Source organism: Molothrus ater, chromosome 3 (genome assembly GCF_012460135.2).
Source record: "Molothrus ater isolate BHLD 08-10-18 breed brown headed cowbird chromosome 3, BPBGC_Mater_1.1, whole genome shotgun sequence".
Classification (NCBI taxonomy): domain Eukaryota; kingdom Metazoa; phylum Chordata; class Aves; order Passeriformes; family Icteridae; genus Molothrus; species Molothrus ater.
In genome coordinates, this window is record NC_050480.2 from 99,471,207 (window position 1) to 99,497,373 (window position 26,167).

General features: G+C 36.7%; 1 protein-coding gene across 9 annotated transcripts in view; it reads left to right on the forward strand.

The window, feature by feature from the left end:
• KHDRBS2 (KH RNA binding domain containing, signal transduction associated 2) overlaps positions 1-26,167 on the forward strand; it is a 339,493-nt gene that overhangs the window by 97,678 nt on the left and 215,648 nt on the right. For all 9 annotated transcript variants that reach the window (XR_008508260.1, XR_004979862.2, XR_004979866.2 and 6 more), the window contains exon 3: positions 6,726-6,842. Coding sequence is in view for 1 of the 9 variants with exons in the window: in XM_036379472.1 (XP_036235365.1) it covers positions 6,726-6,842 (117 nt within the window). In the remaining 8 variants the exon portion in view is untranslated. The remainder of the gene's footprint in view (positions 1-6,725; positions 6,843-26,167) is intronic.

Below are 26,167 nucleotides of genomic sequence, written 5' to 3' on the forward strand. Positions count from 1 at the left end.
CCTTAAAGATCACCTGGTTCCAGTCACCCTGGCTGTGGGCAGGGGCGTCTTCCACCAGACCAGGTTGCTGAGAACAACCCCTTCCAGCCTTGCCTTGAACATTAGGATCCTCTTTCTCATGTCTGAGTTGCAAAAAGCAGACTCTGGTGTTGTCTTTCTGCCAGCAGAAGCTGGTGCTGCTGCACTTTGAGTATGAATACTCTCTTTGACATCTGAGCCTGATGATTTTAATAGCAGTGGTTTCAGCAGTCACTTCCTCACAATCCAATAGTTGCTACATACATTCAGTAAGGTCTGGTTTGGGTTTTTCAGACATACTTGACAGCTCTCTAGGGTCAAGATCATGTCTTCCTGCATGGCTATGCACTGTCTGGTACAATGAATCCCTCTGGATACTTCTGCAACTAAATAATAAAACCTTTGCAATTAGCAACTTGTTAATTAAGGATTTAATACAGATGCACAACTTTAATTTGTTCCTTGGCTTTTCCTCAATTACCTCACCTTAGGTTTAAAAGCAGAACCACATAAAATAAAATGCTTGGGTATTTTACAGATTAGCAGATTTTAATAAATGACACCACTAATTCATGGATTAGAGAAAGAGCCATTCAAATTTTCCTGACTTAAGAAAGTTTAACTGAATAAGGGTATATCAGACAACAATTTTTTTCTTTTTATCACAAAATTTATTTTCATTTTAAGGCTTATTTAAATTGCTTTATATGAATGCCACAACTTGTTACCAGAATTCTGAGAGAAGATTGCTAAAAGTGAAAAGTGAGGAGATATTTTTCCTATATCAGTGTAGACTTCTATGTAGAAGATTTTTGTCTGGAGTTGCTGACCATCTGTTTCATGGAGTTATGCCAAAAATCTATTTTCACTGTAGATTTAGATGCTTGCAATGAGCTAGTAAATAGCCAGACAAGTATTGCAGCATCTTCTTCTAGCACGCCATAAATACGAGTTCCCAGCACTTCTCAAGATAAAAAAAGGTGTAATAAAACCCATTTATTTCTTAGGTAAATCTAGTCACGCTAACTTTAATAATTCTAACTTTGTTAATCAGATTTAATTTATTCTTGAAGCAATTCCACTGATTTAAACCTGAAATTAATTTGGCCTGGAGTTTTCAAGAAGCTGTATTTTGCCTTTGAACATTTAGTTTTTCTGTGCATGGCCCGGCACTGGGTTATTGTTCAAAGCATAACAGAGAGATGAGACCCAGTGAGCTCTGTAGGAAAGGGCAGTTTCTCCATTTCTCCTTTGGTTCTGGGACTGCTGCAAAAACATTTCTCTGGTACAAGGCTATAAGAAAGCAGTAGCACATTTTCTTTGGAGTATATCTCCAGGGTACATTCATTTTCTGCTTCTGGTGTTTGCTGTCTCCTGACATGCCCTGTAAAGTGGAGCCCTGCAAGGTTCAGTCCTACCAAACAGGTGTCTCGGAAGCTCTTCTACAGGAGACGGCAAGCATCACATGACATAGCTGTAGTAAAAAAATGATGTTGCATGCTTATCTGGAGCACTAAATTCATTTTGTTAAAGCCAAGAAGTACTAGGTATTGAACAGGGTAAGCAGCTACATATAGAGGGAGACAGACTGGACTCTGCAGAATCTGCTGGGGAATGGAATGGAATGGAATGGAATGGAATGGAATGGAATGGAATAGAATAGAATAGAATAGAATAGAATAGAATAGAATAGAATAGAATAGAATAGAATATTATTATCGTCACTTTTAATGAAGGGTTGGGACCACAGTCAGGCTAAAACTGATTTATTGCTCCTCAGATAAACATCAGTCTTAGAGGCCGTGAGGTTTAAGAGAGCAAGCAGTCAGCCATAGCTCGAAATGGTAACAAGTTCTTCATTACAAGACAATATATAGTTTCCAATGGACACTTGCTACAAAATTTATTTTGCTGTTCTAACCTATCATCACCTTTACTTACTTCTACTGCACTGTGTGGATACTTTTATCCACTGGGCTACTCTCACACATACACACATATGCTTCTATTAGAACATCTGAACTCTTAGCTTACTCTATACAATTACACACCTACATTATAAACCCTTCACCATCTTATCAATACAGTTTCTCACTTACTTAAGGCATATTCTTACTTACAACTATAGAAACGTTAAGTTTATAATTTTTCTCCCTAATGTCTATGTACTTTAATTTTGCATCAACCCAAGCTTCTTCTAAGGCTGCAAATCAAACCCTTCTCTGTCTCTGGAAGTTTCTGTCTCTCCATTTGCCACAGTAGAATAGTTCCAGTAGGATAAGAACTACAATGCTCAGTCCAAATGCCTGACTAATTCAGGGCTGACCAAAAGTTGAAGCATTATTACAGGCATTGTAATACAATGCTTACAAAATGTTGAGAAAAATAAAATTTGCGTTCATAGTAGCCCAGTACTTCCTTAACATGAAGTCCCTTGTGCATAACAAAACATGAGATACTTTTAAAATTAATGCTGTTCTAAATTTAATGAGCTGTCAGAAGTCCTAGAAAAGGACCTTAATTATAGGCAGGTCTCAAACAGTAAGGTTTCATTCAGGTGTGGCTGTCTTGGTCTTCTCCACTTTTCCTGAGAACAGGATGGAATTTAGAAAGATTCTTCCTGACCCTTAGCCCCATCCTGCTCTCCATGAATAAGGACAGGATTTCATGAGGATAAATAGCTCCGAAAATGGAATACACTTTGTCTCTCCACAAAGGAACTGATAGCAATGGTGAACAAAGACCTGAGAAATAATAAACCTGTTTCATGTTGTCAAGCCAGGGCTATTTTTGGTTTGCTGCTTCTAGAAGAAATTAATTTCTTCTCCCAGTTCAGGGCTTTGTTCTGCATTATCTTACAGCTGGAAACATTTGTCTTATCCCATTCGTTATTTATCTAGCTTTTGTTACTGCTCTGAACACTGATCTGTGTATAAAATAGAGACACTCACTGACACAAACTTGTTTTTTGAATGGTAAGCATATTCCTTGATTCTGGTTGTAAAACCTTATTAAATTAGATTTTACAAAGTAAGAAGTGTTATAGTTCTAGTAGAAATGTATTCAGGCTGCATCAATTAGGGAAACAAATTTTCTTCTAAATGTAACATGCATTTTCTACCAGTCATTGTACTTAGCTTGAGGCTTGAATGCTGATGCTATAAACTATCCCTTAGATTTGTTATACCTGTGGTATGTTGTCCTGAGGTAGTTGGAACAAAAACTTTTGATGAAAACTGGGGAGCCAGAGCTTTGGTTTGGGCACTTTACTGTCTGATTGCTTGTGTGAAGTGTGAAAGTAATCAGGATGCAGATAAATCTTCTGAAACTGCTTGTATATATTGGTTGGGGAAGATTTTGGAGATACTGGCTGTAGACAAAGGAAAGATCTATTGAGCTGTATTCTCTGTCAGGTTTTATTTTGCAGAGGAGGTTTATTCCACAGTTGTTGATACACAAAACATCATGCATTTGATTATAAGTAAAGCATCCCCTGCTTTCACCTGATCATTTTCCCCTGAAGACATGCATCATCTCCCCCAGACAAATGATAAAAAAATCTAAGAAAATAATATAAAATATCTCTGCCATAAACCAGGAAGGGTTTCTGCAAGCTAGAAAGCCTAGCTTGTTCATCATGTTCATAAACATGATTGAAAAGTTCAGCTACCTATAGGAACATCTAGAAACACAACAAAATTTTTGAAATGGAAGTTTGTTTGCTCCCCAGCAGTGAAAGCTTTCTTTTAATACTCTCTCTTCTGTATGTCAGCATTTCTTAGCTATCCTCTCCTAATATGATCAGATATTATCCCAGAGACTTAGAGCTGCTATTATTTGGAGAAAATTTTACGCATGGCAGAATTGGATTGGATCTGAGATTGCAGAATAAGATTTGCAGTTACAGCTGCTGTACCAGGAATGTGTGTTTCTGGGCAAGGCTCACCATTATATACAGTCCAACTGCCTGAGTTTCCACGTTTTCCTTCACTGTCTCTGTGCTCAGGTTGTGTGTGTGTGCATGTGGCTGTAACTGGAACCTAAAATTTCCAGTATTAAAATTGGTTCTGCCCAGCATATCTTCATTAAAAAAAAAAAAAAAAGAAATTAAGTTGTGTTTCAGATTTCCTACATTTTGGGCTGTTCACTGAAATATCCTCTTTCCTATGTGCTTCTTTTACCTATATGTGAACATAAAGTATATAATTTTTCACAAGTTACTGAGTCAAAGTTACTCTACCAGTATTTTCAGACCTTGGGCAGTTTTGGGATTATAGATTGTGCTGAGGATATCCAGTGGCTTCAGACATGCTTGGAAGACTGAGTATAACAGTAGGATGTCAGATACAGTGCCGAGGCTTTTCTGCAATTTTAGACAAAACCAAACTTAAAGCAAATCAGTTTTTTAGTTGTAAATAACTGCTTCCTTCCTCATACATGTTTTGTAGATAGTGGATGAAATGTGAGTGTCTGTCTGCTTCATAATCAATAGAATTAAAATCCCCAGCCACTTATTTCCTGTGAAGTGATTAAAATCCACTTAGCACATAACATGGTCTATGCTGGCCATACTGCTCCTTTGCAGCAATATGTCAAGGTAATGATTATACAGTTTATGAAGTGCTTAAATATAAATGGTCAACATAAATCTTCACAGAGTGTCATTTAATAGTTTCATTCCATTCAGAGAACAAATGTAGTCAAGCTTTGGTTGGTCTTCTCATAGTTTCCTCCAAAGTTACATAATGTTACAGTTCTTTCACCTTTGAAGGGGTAACTTTTCTTAATACTAAGAAACACTGAAAGGATGCAGCAGGACATGGTTCTTGTCTGATTGATGATCTGTAAGTGTCACAAAAGATTTGGTGGTGTAACTTGTGGCACCCTCCCTTCTGCAGGTAAGAGGGTCCCTGCAGAGAAGCAAAAGCTCTGCTGTTTGCTCAGCCACCCCTAATAAACCTTACACATGGGTATATAAATGGGTGATTTTTCAAATCTTATTTCTATCAATAGATTGTGTCTTACTATCTAGTATTAAAGTTCAGTTCTTGCCATTTCTTCCTCATCGTTTCATTTATTTTCATACAAAATTGAATAATCAATTGGAAGCCAACAACTTCCAAGCTAGGTTTTCCCTGGAAGAGGCTGAGCAACAGTTGGAAGACATAGGATTGTTGATACATCGACTGGGACATGACTGGAAATCGAGCCCTATTTTGAAGAGCTGATACCTTTTATTAAATCAACAGGTAGACTTGGAAAAAAGTAAAGATATACCAGCTTGAAAAATCTGGTTTTGGAGCTTCAAATCATGCTAAATTTTCCTGAAAATCTTACCACTTACTACTTCCCCCATGGGCACACTATCTTTTGGTTTATGTGGCAGTAGATTTTACTGTACATGCTTATTTTTCCTGTGATTACATACTGTTTTCTTAGATAGCTTAACCAGTATGAAAGCTTAACCAATTTGAAAGAAGTTAAAAATTATTTTTAATTAAGACACTGGGCTAATAGCGAGCTTGGGATTTGGAGCATCTGGCGTGATTCAGCGTTGGGTGTTTCTAACATAGCTGATGCATTTGTGTTGTTACATTCTTGCTGGTTAAAGTGAAAACAAGAATATTGCCACATTTTTTCATTTTTAAAATAGAAGGTAGTGCAAAACAACGTATATAATAACATCTTTATAGACTTTTGTATGTATTTTTGACAGCGACATTTTTGTGATTGGTATTTCTTAATGTCATGTTCTTTTTCTCTGAAACAAAACCAAGGAAGTGCTGATACAATGACATCCCTCTTCCTTTGGTGGAGCTTATTCTTTGTTGACAGCCAGACCAGAATACTGTCTCTTCAGACTTGAACATAATTCCAAAACATCTTAAGCAAGCACTGATGATGTCCAGTCAGCTTCTGAATACCACATATCATAGCATTTTTAAAAGATGTTGGAAATAATAAAAAAAATAAATAAATGAAGAGACTATTGATTACAGAATAAACATATTACTTAATAGACTCCTGTCTTTTTGCTGCTTTGTGTGGACATGATATTAACACCTCATTTATTTATTGTTCTGTCTTCTGATTTTCCTGTAGACATCTCTCCTCTTCAGAAAAAAACTGCTGTATGTGAAGTGTGCAGTGTTTAGGAATATTACCAGTGTGGCAGACAAAGCTGTGTTCATTTTAGAAAATGCCCTTGAATATCTACCACCATCTGTTGATTGTCATTTGTTCTGGTGCTGGCAAAACAGGGGTTTGAAGCCAGTACACAAAACAGTCGATGTGTGAAGCATCAAGTCCTAAAAATCTATCTAAAGCTCTAACTTTGCAGGATATATTACTTGCAAGTAAAGCTGGATAACTTGGGAGAGAACCTAGGCACTCTCTGAGTTTCACCAGTACCATCTCATGATCAAATACCTTGTTTAGCAATTCACTAAACCTAGCAGCCACTGGCCTGTCAGTCCTAGAGAGGAGCCTCCAGGGTTCAAATAAACCATGAATGCTTTTACAGTCTTTCACACTAGATGAATGAATATCTTGGTTCTCCAGTCTTGTATCTCTGTCAATTAGGCTCAAAGCTAGGTAGGAATATTTCTTTTAAAGGAAAGTAAAATTTTCTTGTTTAGTCATCATGTTTATTAAGCTTTTGGAAAAGTACCCGTGGGTCTAAAAGAGTTCTCTTACTTTCATTCTAGTTCAATTTTGTTGGGAAATTGCTTGGACCAAGAGGAAACTCTTTAAAGAGGTTACAAGAAGAAACAGGTGCAAAAATGTCCATCCTGGGAAAAGGATCCATGAGGGATAAAGCTAAGGTACTGTGTCTGTATTCTGGTTGCAATTAGTTGAAACATATGTTGTTTTAGGTGTTACACTTAGATTGCCTGTCTGTTTATTAATGACTCAATTAAAAGGCCTATAATAGACTCTTGACTCCAAGGCTAGTTTTTTTTTTTTCAAGTTACATAATTTGCTTAAATATAATTTTTTCTTGCTATGCCAACCTTGCTTAGACCTTCACAGTTGCTATAGTATCACTATTATTTAAGTAATTCACCTAAAAGAGAAACCAGTTTAAAGTTCATTTGTTCTGAGTTTCTCCTGTGAAAGTGCAGCTTGTATTTATTACTGCTTTAATATTGGTGTACATAAATGAGTTTTCTCTTTTGTTTTCTGTTTCTTTAGAGATGGTGGTTTTTTTTTAATGTTGAATATTTATTCAGGGCGTAGTTCTAGGAGAAGATAACAAAGTGGACATTTTGTTTAAGTGTGTATAAAAATGGACTATAGATAGAGAAAAAAAAAGTTTGGAATTACAGCCTGGTCAATGCCCCTAGGTAATTACTTGCAGGTAAGTCTTACTCCTCCTCAAGCAGTTCCCCACCCAGTTTATAAACTGAACATGATGCTCTGTGGTATGGAATATCCCTTTGGCCAGTTTGGGTCAGCTATCCTGGCTTTGCTCCCTCCTGGCTTCCTGTGCAGCTCCTCACTGGCACAACATGAGACACTCGAAAGACCTTGGATTGAGGTAAGCACTGCATAACAACAACCCAAACATTAGTGTGTTATCAATATTATTGTCATACTAAATCCCAAACACAGCAGGGTACCATTTACTAGGAAGAAAACGAATCCTATCCCAGCTAAAACCAGGACATTAAGGAAGCTTTCATGTATATTTGACCCAAAGAACAAGTACTGATTGAATTGTGATGTCTTTTAGAATCTATGGAACAGCAGTATTATGGTCAACACAGAAATAATGACTCCTAATGTCGCTATATTTTAACTGGATATAGCCTCTAGTAATGTTGTGCATTATTCTTCTTTCCTTTCTGTCACCTCTGTCATTAATCTCAGTAGCTAAAATTATGAAAGTAATAATATGCTGAAAGGAAAGACCAATCAGGATTTTTTGGTTGGCATTATTTGGTCTTGGTAATGTGTATCAGCAATCACATAGATATTATGAGGTCTGCAATTGCAATATTAAAAAAAATAAACCTGCAAACTAGACAAATTAGGCACACAGATTATATTTAATTTTTCAGAGTTTTCTTTATGACATTTTAGTCAGACATTTAGTGACACTTCAGTTATTATTATAAGATAATACATGTTGAATACACTACTGATTTTATTTCCAAGTATTGACAGATAAAATATTTTAATTACTCATGTCTAACTTCTGGAATCATAAGTATTTCCTTGGATGAAAGAATGTATGTCCTGCTAAGCAGCAGTCATTTGCATCAGTACATCTGATGCCCAGTTGCTCCACTCTCAGCCACCCCCTCAGATTATTATTGCTGAGAGCATCAATCACCCAGACAGAGGAGTGTAAACAAGTTTAAACACATAATAGACAGATGAAGACTTCTGATTTTGAGATTGGTCACTCTTCTGATCATATAATTTCATTTTCAGCTGATCATAGTAAACAGTGCCAGCATGGCAGGTACTACATTGACTCATGAATAAGTCAGCAGAATTTGAGTATGTCTTCAAGAGGTTTTTAGTCCTTAAGAATAATCTGAAATTGAGTATGAGTTTCATGGAGACTCATTCATATGAGACTGGTGTAAAAAAATGAAGTTCTAGGGTAAACTGGCATTAAATATAGCAGTCATGAAAGTAATTTCTGTAGAGAAGGGCTCATAAGCAATTTATCTTAAACCAATTTAGACATTACTGACTCAGAAGAAAACAAAATCCCTGTGCAATTACAGCGAGAGGTAGGAATTTTCTAATCCATGTACTTCAGTGTTACCAGTTCCTGGCAAAAGAGTGTGAGAATAATCATGGGATGGGTAATAGTTACAATTAGCATTTCAGAGAGGCTATTCTAGTTTGAGATACTGATAAAATGTAAAGAAAATATGTTTGACTGTGAGCATAAATAATGGTGTGAATTGCTACATTGCTAAGGAAAATACAACTTGCTCTGGTTAAAACAGTTTTCTTGTCAAAAAACAAGTGCACTAGTATCATTTATGCAGTACTTTTTTACTGATTTAAATACAAATTACCAAAGTCTGGAGGCTTTTTATGGGTTTTTTGAACCATAAAAGAAATCAGTTTATGTATATTGGCTGATAGATCTTTGTTTTGCAGGAGTATTCAAGAAAAATCAATGTAATTTCTCTCTAGAAGCTAGAATTTCCTTAAAGCTGTCTATATTATGCCATGAGCCATAGCAGTTTGTAGACAGACTGCAGGCATGTGTGCTTTTCCACTCCAGTCTGCTGCAGCTGCATGCTGAGTTGCATCAGAGAAGCAGAAACAGAATTTCTGCTGAAAAGTGCTGAGTACATTTATGCCCTAGATACCTAGATACTTAAATCTTCAAAAAGAACTGATCTGCTGATTTGAGGGGTTTTTAGTGCCAAAATGACAACAGGGAAGTTTTTGGCTCAACAATGAGCTGCTCTGGCTATAGTCAGTAATTTTGGTCCTACAGAGGGGGAGTTTCTGTGTCTGAGAAGCGGATTTTATCAACAGAGGTATGTCTGTTCCTCAGAATTTCCTTATCTTCTTTAAAGAAACTTGTGGGTAAATTTTAGAGGCTAAAGATTTTAGGCTGTTTCCTTTCAGAGCAACAGAGAACATTTGTTAAGAGTGACTTGAGATTTCTGAGTGTCTGCTGTGCCTACAGTGTGGGAACAGGACAGATTAATTTGAACAGGCGATGCAGCTTACCTAAAATGTCTATTATGAACAGCTCCAATTGTGCACAAAGCACCACAGAGCTAATGTATGTCACATAAAGTTTTGTTAGATGTTACTGAAGAGATGCCCAAGTACAACTGCATCAGTAGTTTGTTTCTATTTTTAAAAACATTTTTATTTTAAAAGTGACCTAAAGGAATCTGTTTGGAAGAGCAGAATAACCTAAGAACAATAGAATGTTTTAATTTTGATTTACTAATATATTAAGTGTTAGACAAAGAAAGATTTTGGTTACTTTTCATTTTGGTGAAAAAAATGAAAAATAGTTTTTTAGCCTGCATATCTTTTCCTAAAAACTCATTGTTCATCACCTGCAAGACAGTTGGAAGACTGATCAGTTATTTAAACTAAAGGGGGTCACATTGTCTTTGCTCCAAACATATTTTTGAACCACATTTTACTTACGTAGAGTAGAATTTGGAAATTTGTGTCCTCATAACAAGGTTATTTATTAGATTTAAAAAAGCTAAAACATTGGCTTTTACTGTAGCACATGAGCTGTCAGACACACATGAAGGAAAATGTAAGTCACAGTGTTTGCATGAAATCTTCTGCAGACTAATGTATGTGGATGCTGACAGAGAGAGAAACAGGTAACTTTCCCTGGCATCATCCTGGGGAAAGTTGGGAGAATGCTTAGAGAAAGAATTAAAACAATTCAAATTCTAATCTCTGCACCTGGTGTTTGTGAACATGTGGAATGTTTGTACGTGATGTGTATGGAAAGATATTTTAAAAAGGTGTAATTCCAAATTAACCAGTGGTGTGAGGGGTATTGTTTAAGAACCAATCAGCTTCTGGGTAAAAGATCCTGTCTATAAAATATGTGTAGTTCCTAAGAAAGCTCGCTTTATGCCTTCTGAGCATGGAGTCAATGCTGCCTTCCTTTAGCCATTCATAACTCAACGGCAACAGATATAATTGCCATTCCAATTTAAAACTTTTTTACCCAGAGAAATCCTGTCAACACCATTTCCTATTCTTCAGACTATCTGTTTATTACCCATTTCTCTCATACCTTAAACTTGCACTTAGTTATGTCATTTGTCCTGGCTATTGAAAGGATTCTGTTTTTCAAGATTCATGTTGTCTTCCTATAAAACATGAAAACTTAGAGAGCAAAGTTTCACTGCAGCTTTGCAAAACCTCATAAACTACTTTTCTGTGATTCAGTGTTTTGTCAGCTACTGAGCACTTTTAACTGCTGCCTTCTTCAAGTTGTGGTTTTTGTTAAAACTAGTTCTTAAGGAAAGAAGAGAAAATTGCAGTCGAACTGTGTGCCTTTCTTTAATCTGTGGGTTAAGTGCTTTCCAAACAAGGTCCACTGTCACTGGACAACAGCTTTCCCTGTTAAACAGAATTTGTTTCATTACCTTTTCTTTATAAAAAAACCCTAGCATTAAGAGTTTGTTTGCAACTAAAAAGATCTGAAGTGAGCACACAGGGAAACTACTGAGATGCAATTATTAGCATGTTTGCTTTAGAGTGGTTTTTAACAGCTGGGTTATGTGATGGCCTTAAAAAAGATTTTGAAAATATGCCATAGTTGCAGTGTGCACTGGTCTCTTCCCTGCAATAAGTCCTGTGAGGTAAGTCCTGCAACCTTTAAATAACTGTTTCAATATCTTACAGGATTAAGTCCATATGTTATGTGAGTAATGCCCAATAGGTTTTTGGTTTGAAACACAATGTGTTTTTTCATTAGGTCATGACTACCATGGGCATAGTGTTCTAATAGAGGAAAGTTAGTTCTTTAATAGGATTCTCTTGATTTCATTGTTTTTTCAAAGAAGTTATAAATTAATACTCAGATAGCCCAAAAGGGAAGAAAAATGTAGCAGGTTTTGTCTATAGGATGTTGTGGTCCAAGAATTGCATTATATTCTTCCCCAATGCTATTACTTCACTGAAATATGAGATCAAAGGTGTTGTCTTTAGTGTCAGAATTTTAAAAGCTTTTGAGTGTCACTGCCTGTCAAAATGTTTAAGGTCATGCAGTATAGGTACATATGCAATATTTTTTCCAAGTAAGAGTGTCAGCATTCTCAACAAGAATAGGAGGTTACAAAAGACTTTAGAAAGTTAAAAAAAAAACCAAAAAACAAAACACAAACAAAACAAAACCAACCAAAAATCACTTAGTGGTCGGTTGCACCACATTTTACACTGGTGCCACTCCACCTGTGCCTCTGAGGTTTTTGCTCTGGCTTATGGCAATGGTAGTTTAGCTCAGTGTGTTTCCACTGTTTCCAGTTTCCAGCAGTTTCAGCTCTTAGAGTTGGAGGTAGAAATTTGGGAACTCCTGTAAAAACTCAATTTAGCTTTTTAAAATACAACCTTTAGATTTACTTCCAGCCTGCTGGGAATTTTGATTTGGACTTTATGCAAAATCTCTGAAATGTTAATTTCTTAGGCAAGTATTTCTGTTCCCTTGAAGTACTTCTTTTATCATATTCAGCTGGAAAATCTCTAGGGGAAACAGAGAGCAATGAGTGGCATTTAATTTAGAATACTAGCTCACAGCTAGAAGCATCAATAGCAGTTTTAAGTCATTAATTGCTGCTCACCCATTTTGTATTTTTCTGTTAGGTTTTCCTTTTTCGTGTTTAAAAGTTGTAAAGACTTTGTATTTTTATGTCTACAAACACAGCACCTTGCAGTTTACAGACATTTCACCCCACAAACAGATTTATGACCAAGAGCAGGACTGGGCCCTCAGCTTGCCTTCAAGATGTGAGCCAAAGTTACAAGAGCACACTGCTTCTGCTGCAGTACAGTTTTTTGTCTTCATTAAAACCTTCAGCTTCCTGCTATGAGCTGTTGTGGGGCTATAAGGACCATAACAAACAACCAGCAACAAAGAAAAATGCAAGGGAGAGGAAACAAACAAAAAGCAGACCACCCCATCTTTTGAAACTGAAATCTTCAAGGACCAAAATGGCAACAGGATGTTAACTCTAAATCCTACTGTAATCTTCATTCTCTCAGTGTTTCCTTTAAGTGAGCATGTCAAAAGGTGCCAAAGCTTTCACAATCTAAAGCTAGGTTTTTTCTTGAAAAAAAACATTCTAAATAAAATACTTTCTCCTTATAAAGAGAAAACATAAATATATTGGCAGGCAGAGATTAAAAGAAGAGATGATCTTTATCACTGTTTCTTCCAGTGTTACTTGTATTCTACAACTTCCAGCAGCTCAACCATCTCAGTTTCTTGGAAAATACCTCTGTGTAACACCCCTCGTGAGTTGTAAAATCATTTTTTCCCCTGACAGGGGAGGCAATGTATGGTAGATACAGATCACAGTCAATATTTCTTAGAATAGCTTTTATTCTGTAAACTTTTACTGATTCTATTAAGTATTGCAGTTGTTTAGGTTTTTGCTAAAGGTGAATATTATTCTCAGAAGCTATTCACCCTATTGAGTCTCCTACCTGAACTGCAGTCTCCCAATTACCTGGTTAGAGCAACATTTGGGAAGACAACTCCAACCATATAGTCAGAAAATAGAGGGCTTTACTGGCAGGTAGGTATTCAGAAAGTCTGTCAGAGGATCCTTTATTTCATCAGCAGCATGTGTGACCCCATAGTCTTCATCTGCATAGAGCAGTCATCTTGGACACAGGCTGAGTTCCAGACTCACACTGACACAAAGGTGCTCGATCACCAGCCAGCAGTTTCCAGGGCTTGCCAGTCCTTGCAAGGACCATCTTTCATGCACCATCTTCTCAGCACATACTTTTCATTCCTTTGACTTTCTTCTTTATTTTTCTTGAAACTATTCTTCCATCTGAACTTACAATTGCCTATAGAATCAATTTGTGAGAAGTCAGTGGATGAGGCATTAATGAAAAATGCTTTTTCCATTACTTCTCTTAGATGTCTTATGTCCACGCATCATCTGCCCCCTCTTATGTTTCACAGATTTGTGCAAATCAGCTTGTTTCCAGAAAATTGCTCCTTCTCTTTTTTTCAGAAAACTCCATGTTACCCAGAGTGCAACACCTAGAAAAAACCAAGTTTTCTTTTCTGCTTCTCAGCTGCATTCTTTTAACTAAATTTGTATATTTTGATATCACAGTACACTGAGTGCTTTCAGTAATTTATCCTCCCTCTAGCACAAAGAGAATACGTTTATTCAGTGAGAGTCTTTCTAGATAGAGAGTCATAAACCTGTTATTTTCTTGTCATATCCCTGCATGTTTTTGGTTTTTATGCCTCTTGCCTGTCTTCCAGGAATGTGGTGCTACAAATGATTTTGGGAAAGACAGTAGGACTGTTGTCTTTCCCAAGATCATTTGTAGCACCACATCCCTGGCAGACAGGAGCATCTTCTGTTTAATAGTTTGTGCAGGTTCCATTAGTTACCTATTTGTCTGGCTTCCTGGCTGATGTGGAATCAAGCTCAAAAATATGAAGCCATTGAGCCAAAAGAGTTAACTGGCCCCACTGGGATCAATTCTTCCCTTCCTGATATTCAAATGATCCTATCTACGTACTTAATCCAGGAGAGGCCTTGTGATAGATCATTCCATATATATCAGAAAGCTCATCTGTGTTAACAGGCATCTCCCAGTCACTTTGGGGTTGGAACCTGGCTAGAAAGAGCAGTTTCCTCTCTTCCTTCAATTTATGCAGTTTCAAATGATCTGCAGCAGAGTAGTCCCTGGCTTTTTCAGTTTGTGCTATAAAATTTTGGAAATCCATTTGTTTCCATTTCTCTCAAGTTTGTTTCTTGGCAGTATGGATTTTTCCTCACAAAGGTGGTTTGTTATATTTATATCAGAGATTTACAATGTTTTCTCTGACATCTCTCCCTGAATTTTAGAATGGGTTCAAGTACATAGTCCATATTGCTGCAGAGAAAATAGCCTTTGAACCTGTGAATTCCTTTTGGGTTAAGAACAGCTCTGCTTTTTTTTACTGGGTGGGTAACCACTCTGACCTTGCTTAGAGGAGTTAGGCTTAAGGTAAGCTTTTTGAAAGCTTTGTTATCTGTATGCACATGTGGAGAGAGAAAGAAAGATGTGTGTGATATATTGCTCCAATTCATGGTTGAGCTTTAAGTCTCTCTATGTTAACTAGTTCCTTGGTTTTTTTTTGCACAGTGACTAGGGATGTCCATCTCTTGACCATTTAAACTACCATGCCATTTAATGTCCACTCTTTTATCCCCAAAAGATGCACAGTCACTTCCAAAGTCTCAAGACTGATTTGTAACTCATTTCCTAAATGTTTCCACACATTGGTAGGACTTGCATTTTAAATGGAGTTGACATCATTTACATTTTAGGAGAAGTATAGCTCAAATAGCTCAAGTAAAATTACTTTGCAATTATCACCAAATTAGTCAACAATGTTCCTTTCACTTTGATATAAGACCTGCTGCCTTCTCAAGTCATAGTTGAATAAGCCTCCAGATCAGTCCATGTCCTAAATGGGGATTTTTATTTTTCTGCTGAGTTTCATGCAGCATGTAAAGACAAAGCATAAGTACCAAATCATTCTTAGGTTTGGAAAAAGATATTATATTAGAAAAAGATAGCAGTATCAGAACCCACCACATTACTGCTTCCTGCCCATACATGAGGCAGTGTAGCTCCTCATCTCTGTGACAGTGACTTCCTCTTTGTTTGAGTCTCTCAAGTTCTAGAAAAATATTTTCTCTAGAGATATGGCTTGTGGTTTGTGCTGCCTGTAAGCTCTGACCTGCGCTTCAGAATCTAGGTCTGAAAACTGGGCACCAGGGGCTCTGTTGACTCCTCCAGTCAGATTCCAGTTCTCCTCTGCATTTTCTGCCTGGGCACTGTAGTAGTATGTGAACAGGACCTTTTTTGTCTCATTAGAGAGGTCATTTATATTTCTCAGTAAGCAGCCTCTTCCTGCCCTCATGGCAGCCAGAAATTTTTTAGTTGCACTTCTGTAAAAAAACTACTTGTGAGTTTGTGTCAGCAGACTTTTACAGCATTCTAATGAGTTCTGTAGCTAGAACTCAATTTACTACAGCTTATTTTTGTGTAATTAGATACTCACATGTACACCATGTTGGTTTCTGAAAAGAGGCATGAGATGTTGCACAAAGTAGATGTTATTCCTCAGTATTGGAGTTTCTTTCAGTGGTACAAGGTCTGGGCTATCATCAGAGTCAGGAATAAGCCATTAGGAACCACTGGGTCATGGGAGCATCACATTTATTTCCTGACCACTTCTTATCCAGCCTCTCCCTGAGGCAATGGTAACAAAAAAGACCTTGGTGAAGATTGATCTGGTGGCGTTTTGCTCAGTAAATATTCCCTGGGAGAGAAAAATCCTAAATTGAACAAATGACAAAAAAAACTTCATGTCCTTTTTGTCTCTCAGAGACAAATTTTGGAGTATAAACTTCAGACTGTAAATATTGGAAACAGTGTGCCTTGTTGATTCTGTAACTTATTTCTCTGTGATTTCTTGAAAAAGGGTATAAATGCCAAACAATTTGTGCAAGTTTGAGTGCTTATTAAAAGAAACCAAGCTGAAGTCTCTGATCTCTTTGATATTCTTGTTTTAATGAATTTGTTTGGTATTAAATAAAAAACCCCTTACATTTCTTCATAAACATGGAATATTGGAAGATGAGGTTTTAATTTAAATTTAAAAATTTAAATTGGCATAAAAATTGGAATTATCATATATTCCTACGTTAGACCTGTATTAATTACAGATGAAAAATTAAAGTGCATAGATAGGTTACATGCCAAGACAGGTTAAAACAACCAGGAAAATGGGACGCTCATTTGAGTACTTTAAATGTTTGTAATTTAAATAAAATTTGAAAATCGTTGGACTGTTCTTCGATGCTTAAGGAAGTCCATAAGGCATTCTCTAACACTTTCAGAGTCCCACAAGTGCATTTCTTGTACTGCTGAAGCCGGTGGCAGTTTTGCCAATGACCAGTGCAAGGAATAAATCACTCTTAGTATTTAGCTGAGTGAGCAAATGAAATTCACATGCAATCTCCATATAGTTCTCTGTTAATTTTTAGACTAGAGCTCCAGTCTGAAGAGTGAGGTGTTAGAGTGGTTGTAGGGATTCAATAAGATACAGCAATGCAAGTATTCCCTGCTAGCACAATTCATGGAGTGATACAATGCTTCCATGTAATTAGTGATGACATCTTCAAAACAGAATAGCCAAGAGGGCAGTTGAGCTCTGTGTTAAAAATTTCATACTCTGAAGCTGATAGTTAAGAAAATTGCATTGTCCTCACATAAGAATCACATCAGACTTCAAGCAGATGCTGTTTTATTACTGATGTAACACAGTGGTGATATTAAAAGTCTTTATCACCTCCCTTGAATGTAATGTTAAAACAGACTTACATATTCTGAAATTCTGACAGGACATTTGTAAGACTTACACTGCTGGGTTTAAAAAGATGGGACACATTCTTTTCTTTCTGCAAAATCAGGCTGCTTCCAAAGGGCAAAACATTGAGGTAGTGCTTCAGCTTTATGCTTTTTAAGTTGAAGGTAATGCAAGACCATGAAACTCTAAAGGAGGCAAGGCGGAGAAGTGGCAAGAGAGCAATGGGGGAAGGGTAAAGATAGCCCTTAGCAGAGAAAAATTTAACCTCTTCTGGTTTGTCAACTTGTAAATGTTTAGTATTTTTTTACCCAAAAGCAGTTTAAATTTTTTGTTTGTGGAATATTGTAAGGTTTGCTAAATATCCCAGCAAAGTAAACAAAGCTATGTACACATGTATTATGCATTAGAAACAAGCTGCCAAGTGACTCAGCTGCCATCTCCCCTCTGTCTGCAGTAGTGCCAATTTCACACCCAAAAGTCTGAGTTTCACATCCAGACCTGTGCCAAACTCTTCTTGGTTTCAGCTCACTTGTATTTCATTGGTCAGAGAACAAGTTGGTGCTTGTTGACAGTGTCCCATGTCTGCCACTCTCTGCGGGAGCGCCCCTGTACCTCACATCTTCCAGGAGGTTTGGTTGTGTGACCATGCACCCAAATGGGCCACCCCTGCTCCTGCACATGGCATTTGCAATCCTGAATGGCATTGTCAGGGTGAGTCCTGGCACTAGTGTCCCTGCCTGTGGAACAGGCAATAAGTTTTCTTTAAAAAAAAAATGAACACAGGAAGCAATAAAGCAGCATATTCATGTGTGAGAGATGGGAAGGTAAAAAAAGAGAGATAAGGAAATTAAAGTAAATTAACTCAATTGCTTACAGCAATTTGAGGGACTGAATATGTTTTCACACTGATGTTTTTTCCAATCTATACTTTTTTCAGAACAATGACTTATATTCCAAAGTATTTTATTTATCTACATGCAGCTTCATAAAGACAAGGTTTGATCTTGCTGAGTTTAGTTTTATGTTTATTATTCTTCCTGTTTTACATATAGATAAATGCAGAAAGAACTGCTTTGAAATATTTGTAGCAATTACATTAAATCCCAGTTTTCCATGCATAATGTTATCTGTACTCTTGAGGATCATGATAAATACTTTTAATATACTTTAATGGGTACTCTTACAAGGAATTTTGCATTGCCACAATAGAGGCAGCATTGCAGTAAATTAAATTACAGTGTACACAATTAAATAGAATAATGAAAAAAAAAATCAATCTTGGAGCAGCAACTCTTTGGAGTCCCCTGAAATTCAATTCCACAAGAAACGTAATAGAAGAATATGGTGAGTGGAATTTAGATAGCTAAGTTAGATATTATTTACTTTGTAATATCTCCATCAGGGATTAATGTTCTCTTATTCAGTTGCATTGATTGCATCTCTGGATCATTTTTCAGATTGATTACTGTTGTAGTGTAGCATTCCTTTTTCATTTATCTCCCCAACATCAATATAACTTCAGAGATATAACTTCATCACAGTACTGTTGTTATGTAATCCACAATCATTTGCGGCTTCTCAATAATAGCTTTAAGGAAATCTGTACAGATTTAATTTGAGTTTATAGCCATTTATTACAAGAAAAACCACCCCATCTTTCTTTCATCTTCTTTGAAAATTCTCTGACAGAGAGGTATTCTCTGACAAGCTTCTTTCCAAGTATGCTTGGCTGTGAGGTATGTTTCTGCTTTATCAAATATAGCTAAAGTAAGGCATATGTGCAGCTCTGACAGTTATGTTTTGAATATGCAGCAGAATCAGAAAGTATGATATTAGCATTGCAAGTGATACAATTTGCTTGTTCCTAATTTTTGTAGTTTCTGGTTTTTTGATTGCAGGTGAACATGAATTCAGTCCAGTTTGGAGCTGGCACTTGGAGTCTGCAGGACTATAAAGATTTCCTTTAGTTCCCACCATTGTGTGGCTATGGCTTTATTTCTCAGAGCTTACTTTCCCTACAGTAAAAGCTCTTGTCCATCTAATTTAGAGGGGTCTGCAGAGAATTAATTTGTTGATCATTATAAATCTTACAAATGTGGCATGTTAATACACTAAATTCAGAGTTTTCTGAGTTAAGATGAATGAGTTGTTATCCCTACAGAATATATCCCATACCTAAGGACATCTGTGGATGTGCTCAAGGCTTTCAGGCTCTTTTGCCTATTTTTTTATTGATATGATATTGTATTTATATGTGAACTCAGATATTCCTTTGGTTTAGATCAGATCAATTCCATTTCTAATACAAAATAGAATGCTTCTTTTGTTTTCAGAATTTGTGGAGGAGTCAAGAGGGGTAGCAGTTAATGATTAAAATCAACAAAAAAGCCTTGCCCTAATCTCTGCCTCCTGTCATCTTCCTCCTTCCGCAGTCTCTGAGAAATTTCTTGGAAACCAAATCTTTTGTAGTAACTCTAGCACTTGCTGGACCCTGATATCAGAAACTGTGTTTAGAGGACATAGGAACACAGCTGGGATGTTTTAGTTTATGAATGTGCAAGTGCTTTGCTGAATTTTGGCCTTACAGGCAAATCTTCCCTTCCTGTGCTTACAAACCCTGCTGTGAAAGTCAATGGCTGCACTGTGTGTTTTGGTGCTTCAACAGATGAATGATTTAGGGGGTGTCTATAAACTCTAAAGGATTCACTTAAGAGTAATTTTTATGAAGTGAGGAGGAAAATTAAATAAAAACTTATCTGTTTTTCTGTCTAGCAGCAGGTTCTGCTTCATCTCCTCCTATGTTAAAAACGTCTTTTACCAAATGCTTATCTGGCATGAGAGAGAAAAAAAATAATTTTTTTCTTTGTATTATGTTGGTTATCTTTCTCCAGGGATCTGTTTACAGAATGAGGGGATATAGGGAATGTCCAACAAGTCTTACTTCCTTAATTAAAAATATAATTAGCCATCTATATAACTTTCAACTCTAGTGTAACACTGGTTATATTGAATCTCTAGCTGTTAACAGACTTGATCCAAAGATATATATGTAAGTCCAAAATTAATGTTTCACATTTCTTTAAATTGATGTAGCAAATGTGTACTCTTGAATAGTTTGACAATAAATTATTAATTCTGTTTTACTATTTCAAGGCCAAATCCTGGGTGTCCACAGTTGCAAACAGAATTAATATTTTAGTTTTTCTTTTGAAGATTTAGCTGCAATTGCTAAAAAATGCTCCACAGAAATGAATTTCTTGCAATCATCACCCAGTTAGATATAGGAAGCTTTTTCTTCAACTACTTTAAGTAGAAGGCTCAATCATGATGCTGAAAAGTGTGTGGTAAAAAAATGATGTGATATTTGTCCTGGTTTAGGGCAAATTTGGGAGAAAACCTCCAAAAGGGGGCTCCTCCAGAAAGCAAACCCCCACAGCCCCTCCCCACAACCAGTTAGGGAAGGATTCCTCAGAGAGAAGTGGAAAGAACCTGTTTATTTAGCAGGCACGGCACCCCCCAGCACACAAAATGAACGATACCAGATGACACCACTATTTCACCGCTCTGAAAAAGATGACAAATTCAGAAAGTCTCTCTTGGGGGTGGTCACTCTGTTCTCAGTCCCTCCGGTGCTGGGGCAGCTGCTGCAGCCACAGGGTGCAAACTCTCGGTGTTCCCAGGTCCCAGTCCAGAGCAGGTTTGAGTGGTTCCAAGAAAAGGGAAAGAAAAACAGTCCAGGAAAAATTCAGACTGCTAGCTAAACTAACTAATGAGCAGAAGCAAAAGCAAGAGCAAAGCAAAAGCAGCACTATATACTGCCCCATCTGTGTGCCACCGACTGTGAGGGAATGAGCAGGCTGATAACAAAACAAAATTTCGCTCTTCAGAGCTGGTCTTGAAGGCACAGAACATAATATCCAGCATAAACAGAACACACAAATGGGGATACAAGAATCATTATGTCACCCTAGGACAATATTAAACCTTGAATTTTTTTTTTTTGCCCCCTTCATGATCCAGAACCTGGATAATTTGAGATGAGGACCTAATTGCAGCTTTCCAGTAGCTGAAGCGAACCTACAACAAAGATGAAGAGAGATCATTCACTTACAAGAGCCCAAAATGACAGGACAAGGGGTGATGGCTTCAAACAGAAAGAGGATGGGTTTAGATTAGCTATTCAGAAGAAATTCTTTACTGTGAGGGTGGTGAGACATGAACAGGTTGCCTAGGGATGTTATGGATGCCCCATCCTTGGAAGAGTTCAAGGCCTGTTTGTCTGAGCCTCTGACCAACCTGGTCTAGTGGAAGATGTCCCTGCCCATTGCAGGGGGTGGGAACTGGATGATCTTTAAGATCCCTTCCAAACCAAACCATTCTGTGAGTCTATGACAGTGATATGAGTCCCTATGTTTTACAATCCCTGTATTTGAAACTGTGGTCTTTGGTGTTGTCTGTTTTGTGCCACTTTCTCTCTTTTCTTTCTTATTACATCAGCAGAGCAACATATTGAATCTGCACATTTGCTTTCTCCTTTCATGATACAGACAGCTTCCTATTCTGAAGTTTGTAGGGGAAACACTATTATATATTCTGCAAAAAAAATTTAAAAATATAGTAGCTGAACTTATAAAATGTGGAGTTTTTTAATAAGGTTCACATACAGTAACTGCTGTGGTTTGTTTCTTTAGGGTTTACCCTTTATTACTTTTCTGCTTAATGTACAAAATATACAATATGCATTATGATCTACAGATGCATGCCCAGATAAAATAGTTTTAATGCAAGTTCACTATTAAATGAAGATGGCACATTCATTTCATTGAAGTATATCAGCTAGAATAGTTTATAAAAGGTTCCAAAAGTGCTTGAAGTATAGTGAAAAATATGTTATCCAGTGTTAGGACTAAATGGAATTTTGGCCTAATACATCTACAGAAATACATTTCAAATGTATACTGGCAATCTGTTAATTAAGGGAATAATCTATAGTTAAAAACAGATGAAAGGATTTTACATGTGTAGCACAAAAATGCAGCAAAGCCTGCTATGTAAACTTAAATTACTTTTTTTCACATGGGCTTCAATGAGAAAGGGCTTATGTTAGATCATAGACCATGTTATTTGTTGTATGGACTTTGGTTTCCAAACTGGGCTTCTCCATGTCACAACTATAAATTTTGCTCTTAATATATAGCAATAAGGGCAAATTTTCACATTTTGTTTTATGCTATTTGTAGAATGTAGTTCAGCAGTGAAATCTAGAAGATGTACTACAATGAATTATTAATTCATCTAGTGTCATTTCCTGGCTCTGGAAATAGTATTCAGTGGTTTATAAAATTGAGAGGAGAAAGAGGAGCAAATTATATTCTTGGATAATTGAAAAAGCTAATGTGATTGAGGAGAGAATTTGTTTCTCTCACACATAAGTTATCACTGTATACCATGAAATACAGTATCAAATCACTCTTCATAATATATTGGCTAGCATAGAAGCATATGTTATGTGTCTCCATTCAGCATGCCTAATTAAATTTTGCTAAAATATTTGTGCAAAGATTTTTTGTTGCATTGGATGAGGAAATGTCATTAGAAAGAAAAAAGTGAAAAAAGCACAACTCTTTTGTGTCTTTGGAATATATTTTATGTATGTTTATGAATATTTTATGTATGTTTATGGAAGTTTGGGAGGAGTATCGTAGGCAAGTATTAGAAGAGATTCCAGATACCAGAAAGGAAATCCAAGACTATTTTTAGATAAGAATTGCAAAAAAAGCTATAACAGGTGGGTCCAATCTAATGAGTTTTCCTATCTTGAGTTTGATTTATTTCTTTCATTTTCTGTAAGTTAAAGAAAAGGGTTAATAGACTTAAAGGAAGCATCATTGCATTAAGGCTCAAATATTATGGGGCATGAAAAGCTGGGATTTCTTCCATGCACCATGACATATTTATGATAGTTTGTTCCTTTATTTCTGTGATTTTTGATGTATGTTTTCATTTTAATTTGTAGAAAAGTCATTCTTTATATGTTGAGTTTGCCACAGTTGAGTGTCATTAAGAAGATGCATGTGCTTCTGGAGTAATATGAGTGTATCTGAGTGACTGGAAATGTCAGCAATTATTCTGTTGCCTTTTGGCATCTCAGGGGATAAAACCCAAAATGCTGACACTACACATAAAATGATAATTCTATACTGTTTATTCCTTTATACTTTTTTTAGATGTCTTTGGTGACTGAGTTGCAGTAGTTGGAACTTTGAGCTGCTTGTAGTTTTTTATGTGTTTTGGTTTTGTTGGTCTTTTTTGTTGTTGGGGGTTTTTTTAAGTAGAATTTTATTTCTGTCCTGTTTATTACTTTATTCTCAGTTCAGAAACATTGTGTTATTTAATCTGGACAATGTCTAACCCTTTAGATAGATTGTTCTTTTTGTATTTGCACAGTCCCTGGTGTGGGCCTGACATGGAGATGCTGAATTCCGCAAACAATATGCACGTCTCTGAAGTTTCAGTAAACTCAGACATAAAAGAAAGGGGAAACTTCCCCTTTTCCATGCACTGCTATTCACATCACTACAGGTGAACTCATTGCTGCATTCTGCCATCCTTCAGGCAAGGCTGTTGCTCTGCTGGCTAGCCCAGGAGTGATCAGTGTTCTTATTTAGCTAGGTGTGACCACATTTGCATAAGGACCTCAAGCTGCTTCTTTAGGCCAGTAGCGCTAATGTATCACTGTGAAGTGAAGTGAAATAGTTGGGTGAGAACTTGGACATGAGCAGGTAATGTGCACTTACAGTCCAAGCACATCCAGGGCTGCATTAAAAGCAGCATGGCCAGCGGGGCAGTGGAGGGGATTCTGCCCCTGACTCCACTCTCCTCAGACACCTACTGTGTCCAGCTCTGGGCTTCCCAGCATACAAAACACGTGGACATGTTAGAGTGGCTCCAGACCAGGTCAGAGAGCTGGACCACCTCTCCTACAGAGACAGGGTGAGAGAGCAGGGGCTGCTCAGCCTGGAGAAGAGAAGGCTCTGAGGAGATCTGCTTGTGTTTTTTCTACATATAAAGGGGGCTTACAAATCAGACACAGAAATCCTTTTTAGCTGAGCCTGTAGTGACTGTACAGGGGACAGTGTATTTAAACTGAAAAAGAGTAGATTTAGACTGGGGTTTAGGAAGACATTTTTTTATGATGAGGGTGGTGAGGCACTGGAACAGGTTGCCCAGAACAGTTCTGGGTCCAGGTTGCCCAGAGCAGGTCTCCATCCCTGGAGGTGTTCAAGGCCAAACTGACTGGGACTTTGGACTTTGAGCAACCTGGTCTAATAGAAGATGTCCCTGCCCAATAACAGACCACTTGGAGGTAGAAGATCTTGAAGGTCCCTTCCAACTCAAACCATTCTATTATTCTATGATAAAAATACAGATTTAATTTGGGAAGGCATAAAGATGTCTGGGTGTACAACACCCAGCCTAAATGTTTATGTCTATCCTAAGGAATAGTGAGAGCATAAAGCCTGGATTTGAATTTGAACCCATATTTAAATAAAGTCCTGATATGGTTGGGTAACTTCTTCAGTGACCTTGGAAGGGGTTCAGTAGAAGGAAGTCTCAAATGTAATTTACTTGCATTCTGCTTTTGCTGCTCACATAGATATCAATGTAGGAAATCTCTATTGTCTCAGATTTTATGTCTGAAAAAAGTCAGTAGTATAGTTTTCAGTTTTGCACATGATTCTTACCTAGATTATTATTATTTCCAGATCTTCCCACTCTTTTTCCTGTATCATAGTTTTTAGTGTATTCATATGCATATCAAGATCTCATTAATAGGTTTGAGTGGGATTAATTTTTGACAGGCTAGAGTGTCATCATTGCAGAGAACATTTTTTTTGAGCCTGAGAAAGACAGGGGTTTTGTAACAACAAAAAAAAATTACTTTTTTCTTACCTTAATCAGGTACTAAGATCAATGTTGCCAAGTTGAGTAAAAATTGTAGCTCCTAAGAAAAAATAACAGTTCCTAAGTACTAGATTACTGTTTATAGTTTTCTAAACGTTTATTAAAAAATAAAAAATAGTCTACTTGGCTCTCATTGATTATGATCATGTACAGAAGAACAAAACAAATCTCGAATTGCAGTTATTACATAATTGTATATCATTAATTTATATATTTTTAAACTTTTGGCTGTCTTCTACAGTGAAAAATGTTATTTATCTACATTTTTAATTGCCCTACTGACCTTTATTTTTCTGTTTTTCCAATATCCTTTGAATATGAATATAATTTTAAAAGTGATTCCAGTGCTCTTATTAGGCATCTCATAAATGTATGTTTCTGGCAGACTATTGGTTTAGGTGCTCAGCCCTTAAATACTGAATGCTGCATTTCCATTTAGTTGTGACATGGATAGGAATGACTTGTCAAGTAGTTTTTGTAAAAATGACATCGCTGAGTACTTTTGCAACATAATAAAAAGAAATTTGAAATATAAAGTCATACTTTCTTAGAGAATATGTAGGTTGCAATACAGTATAAAATATTCTGCAGAATAGCATATAACTTTCTTTTGAATTTTGATGTGAACTCTGAACTAAAGATGTTTTCAAAAATAGAAAATAATAATATTTTTAATAACATCAGTGTTACATTATAAATTTCTGAAAAAAAAATAGGTATTGTGAGCAACGTATTTAGCCACAGTAAAAAGTAATAATTTAATTAATATGGACATGGTGTTAATTCTCTCATGGTACATCAGAAAACAAAGACTTCTAGAAAAATCTAATAAAGCTAGTAAGTGTATGTGGATTTAATCCAAGAAAAAGAATACTGTCTACTAGAGGTTGAATAATGTGTAATTTGGGAAAAAAACACAACCTCCTAGCTGCCAAGGTCATGAAAGCCTTGGAATTTTTTTTTTAATTTTTTTTTTTTAATCAGGTTGCTGCTCTACTTCCACTTTTGCAGTCCATCTTCTGCACTGCTTATGACCAAACAAAGTTTTGGCCATCTTATCTAAATTTCTGCTGTGCCTAAGTTCAGCTCCTGATTCAAATG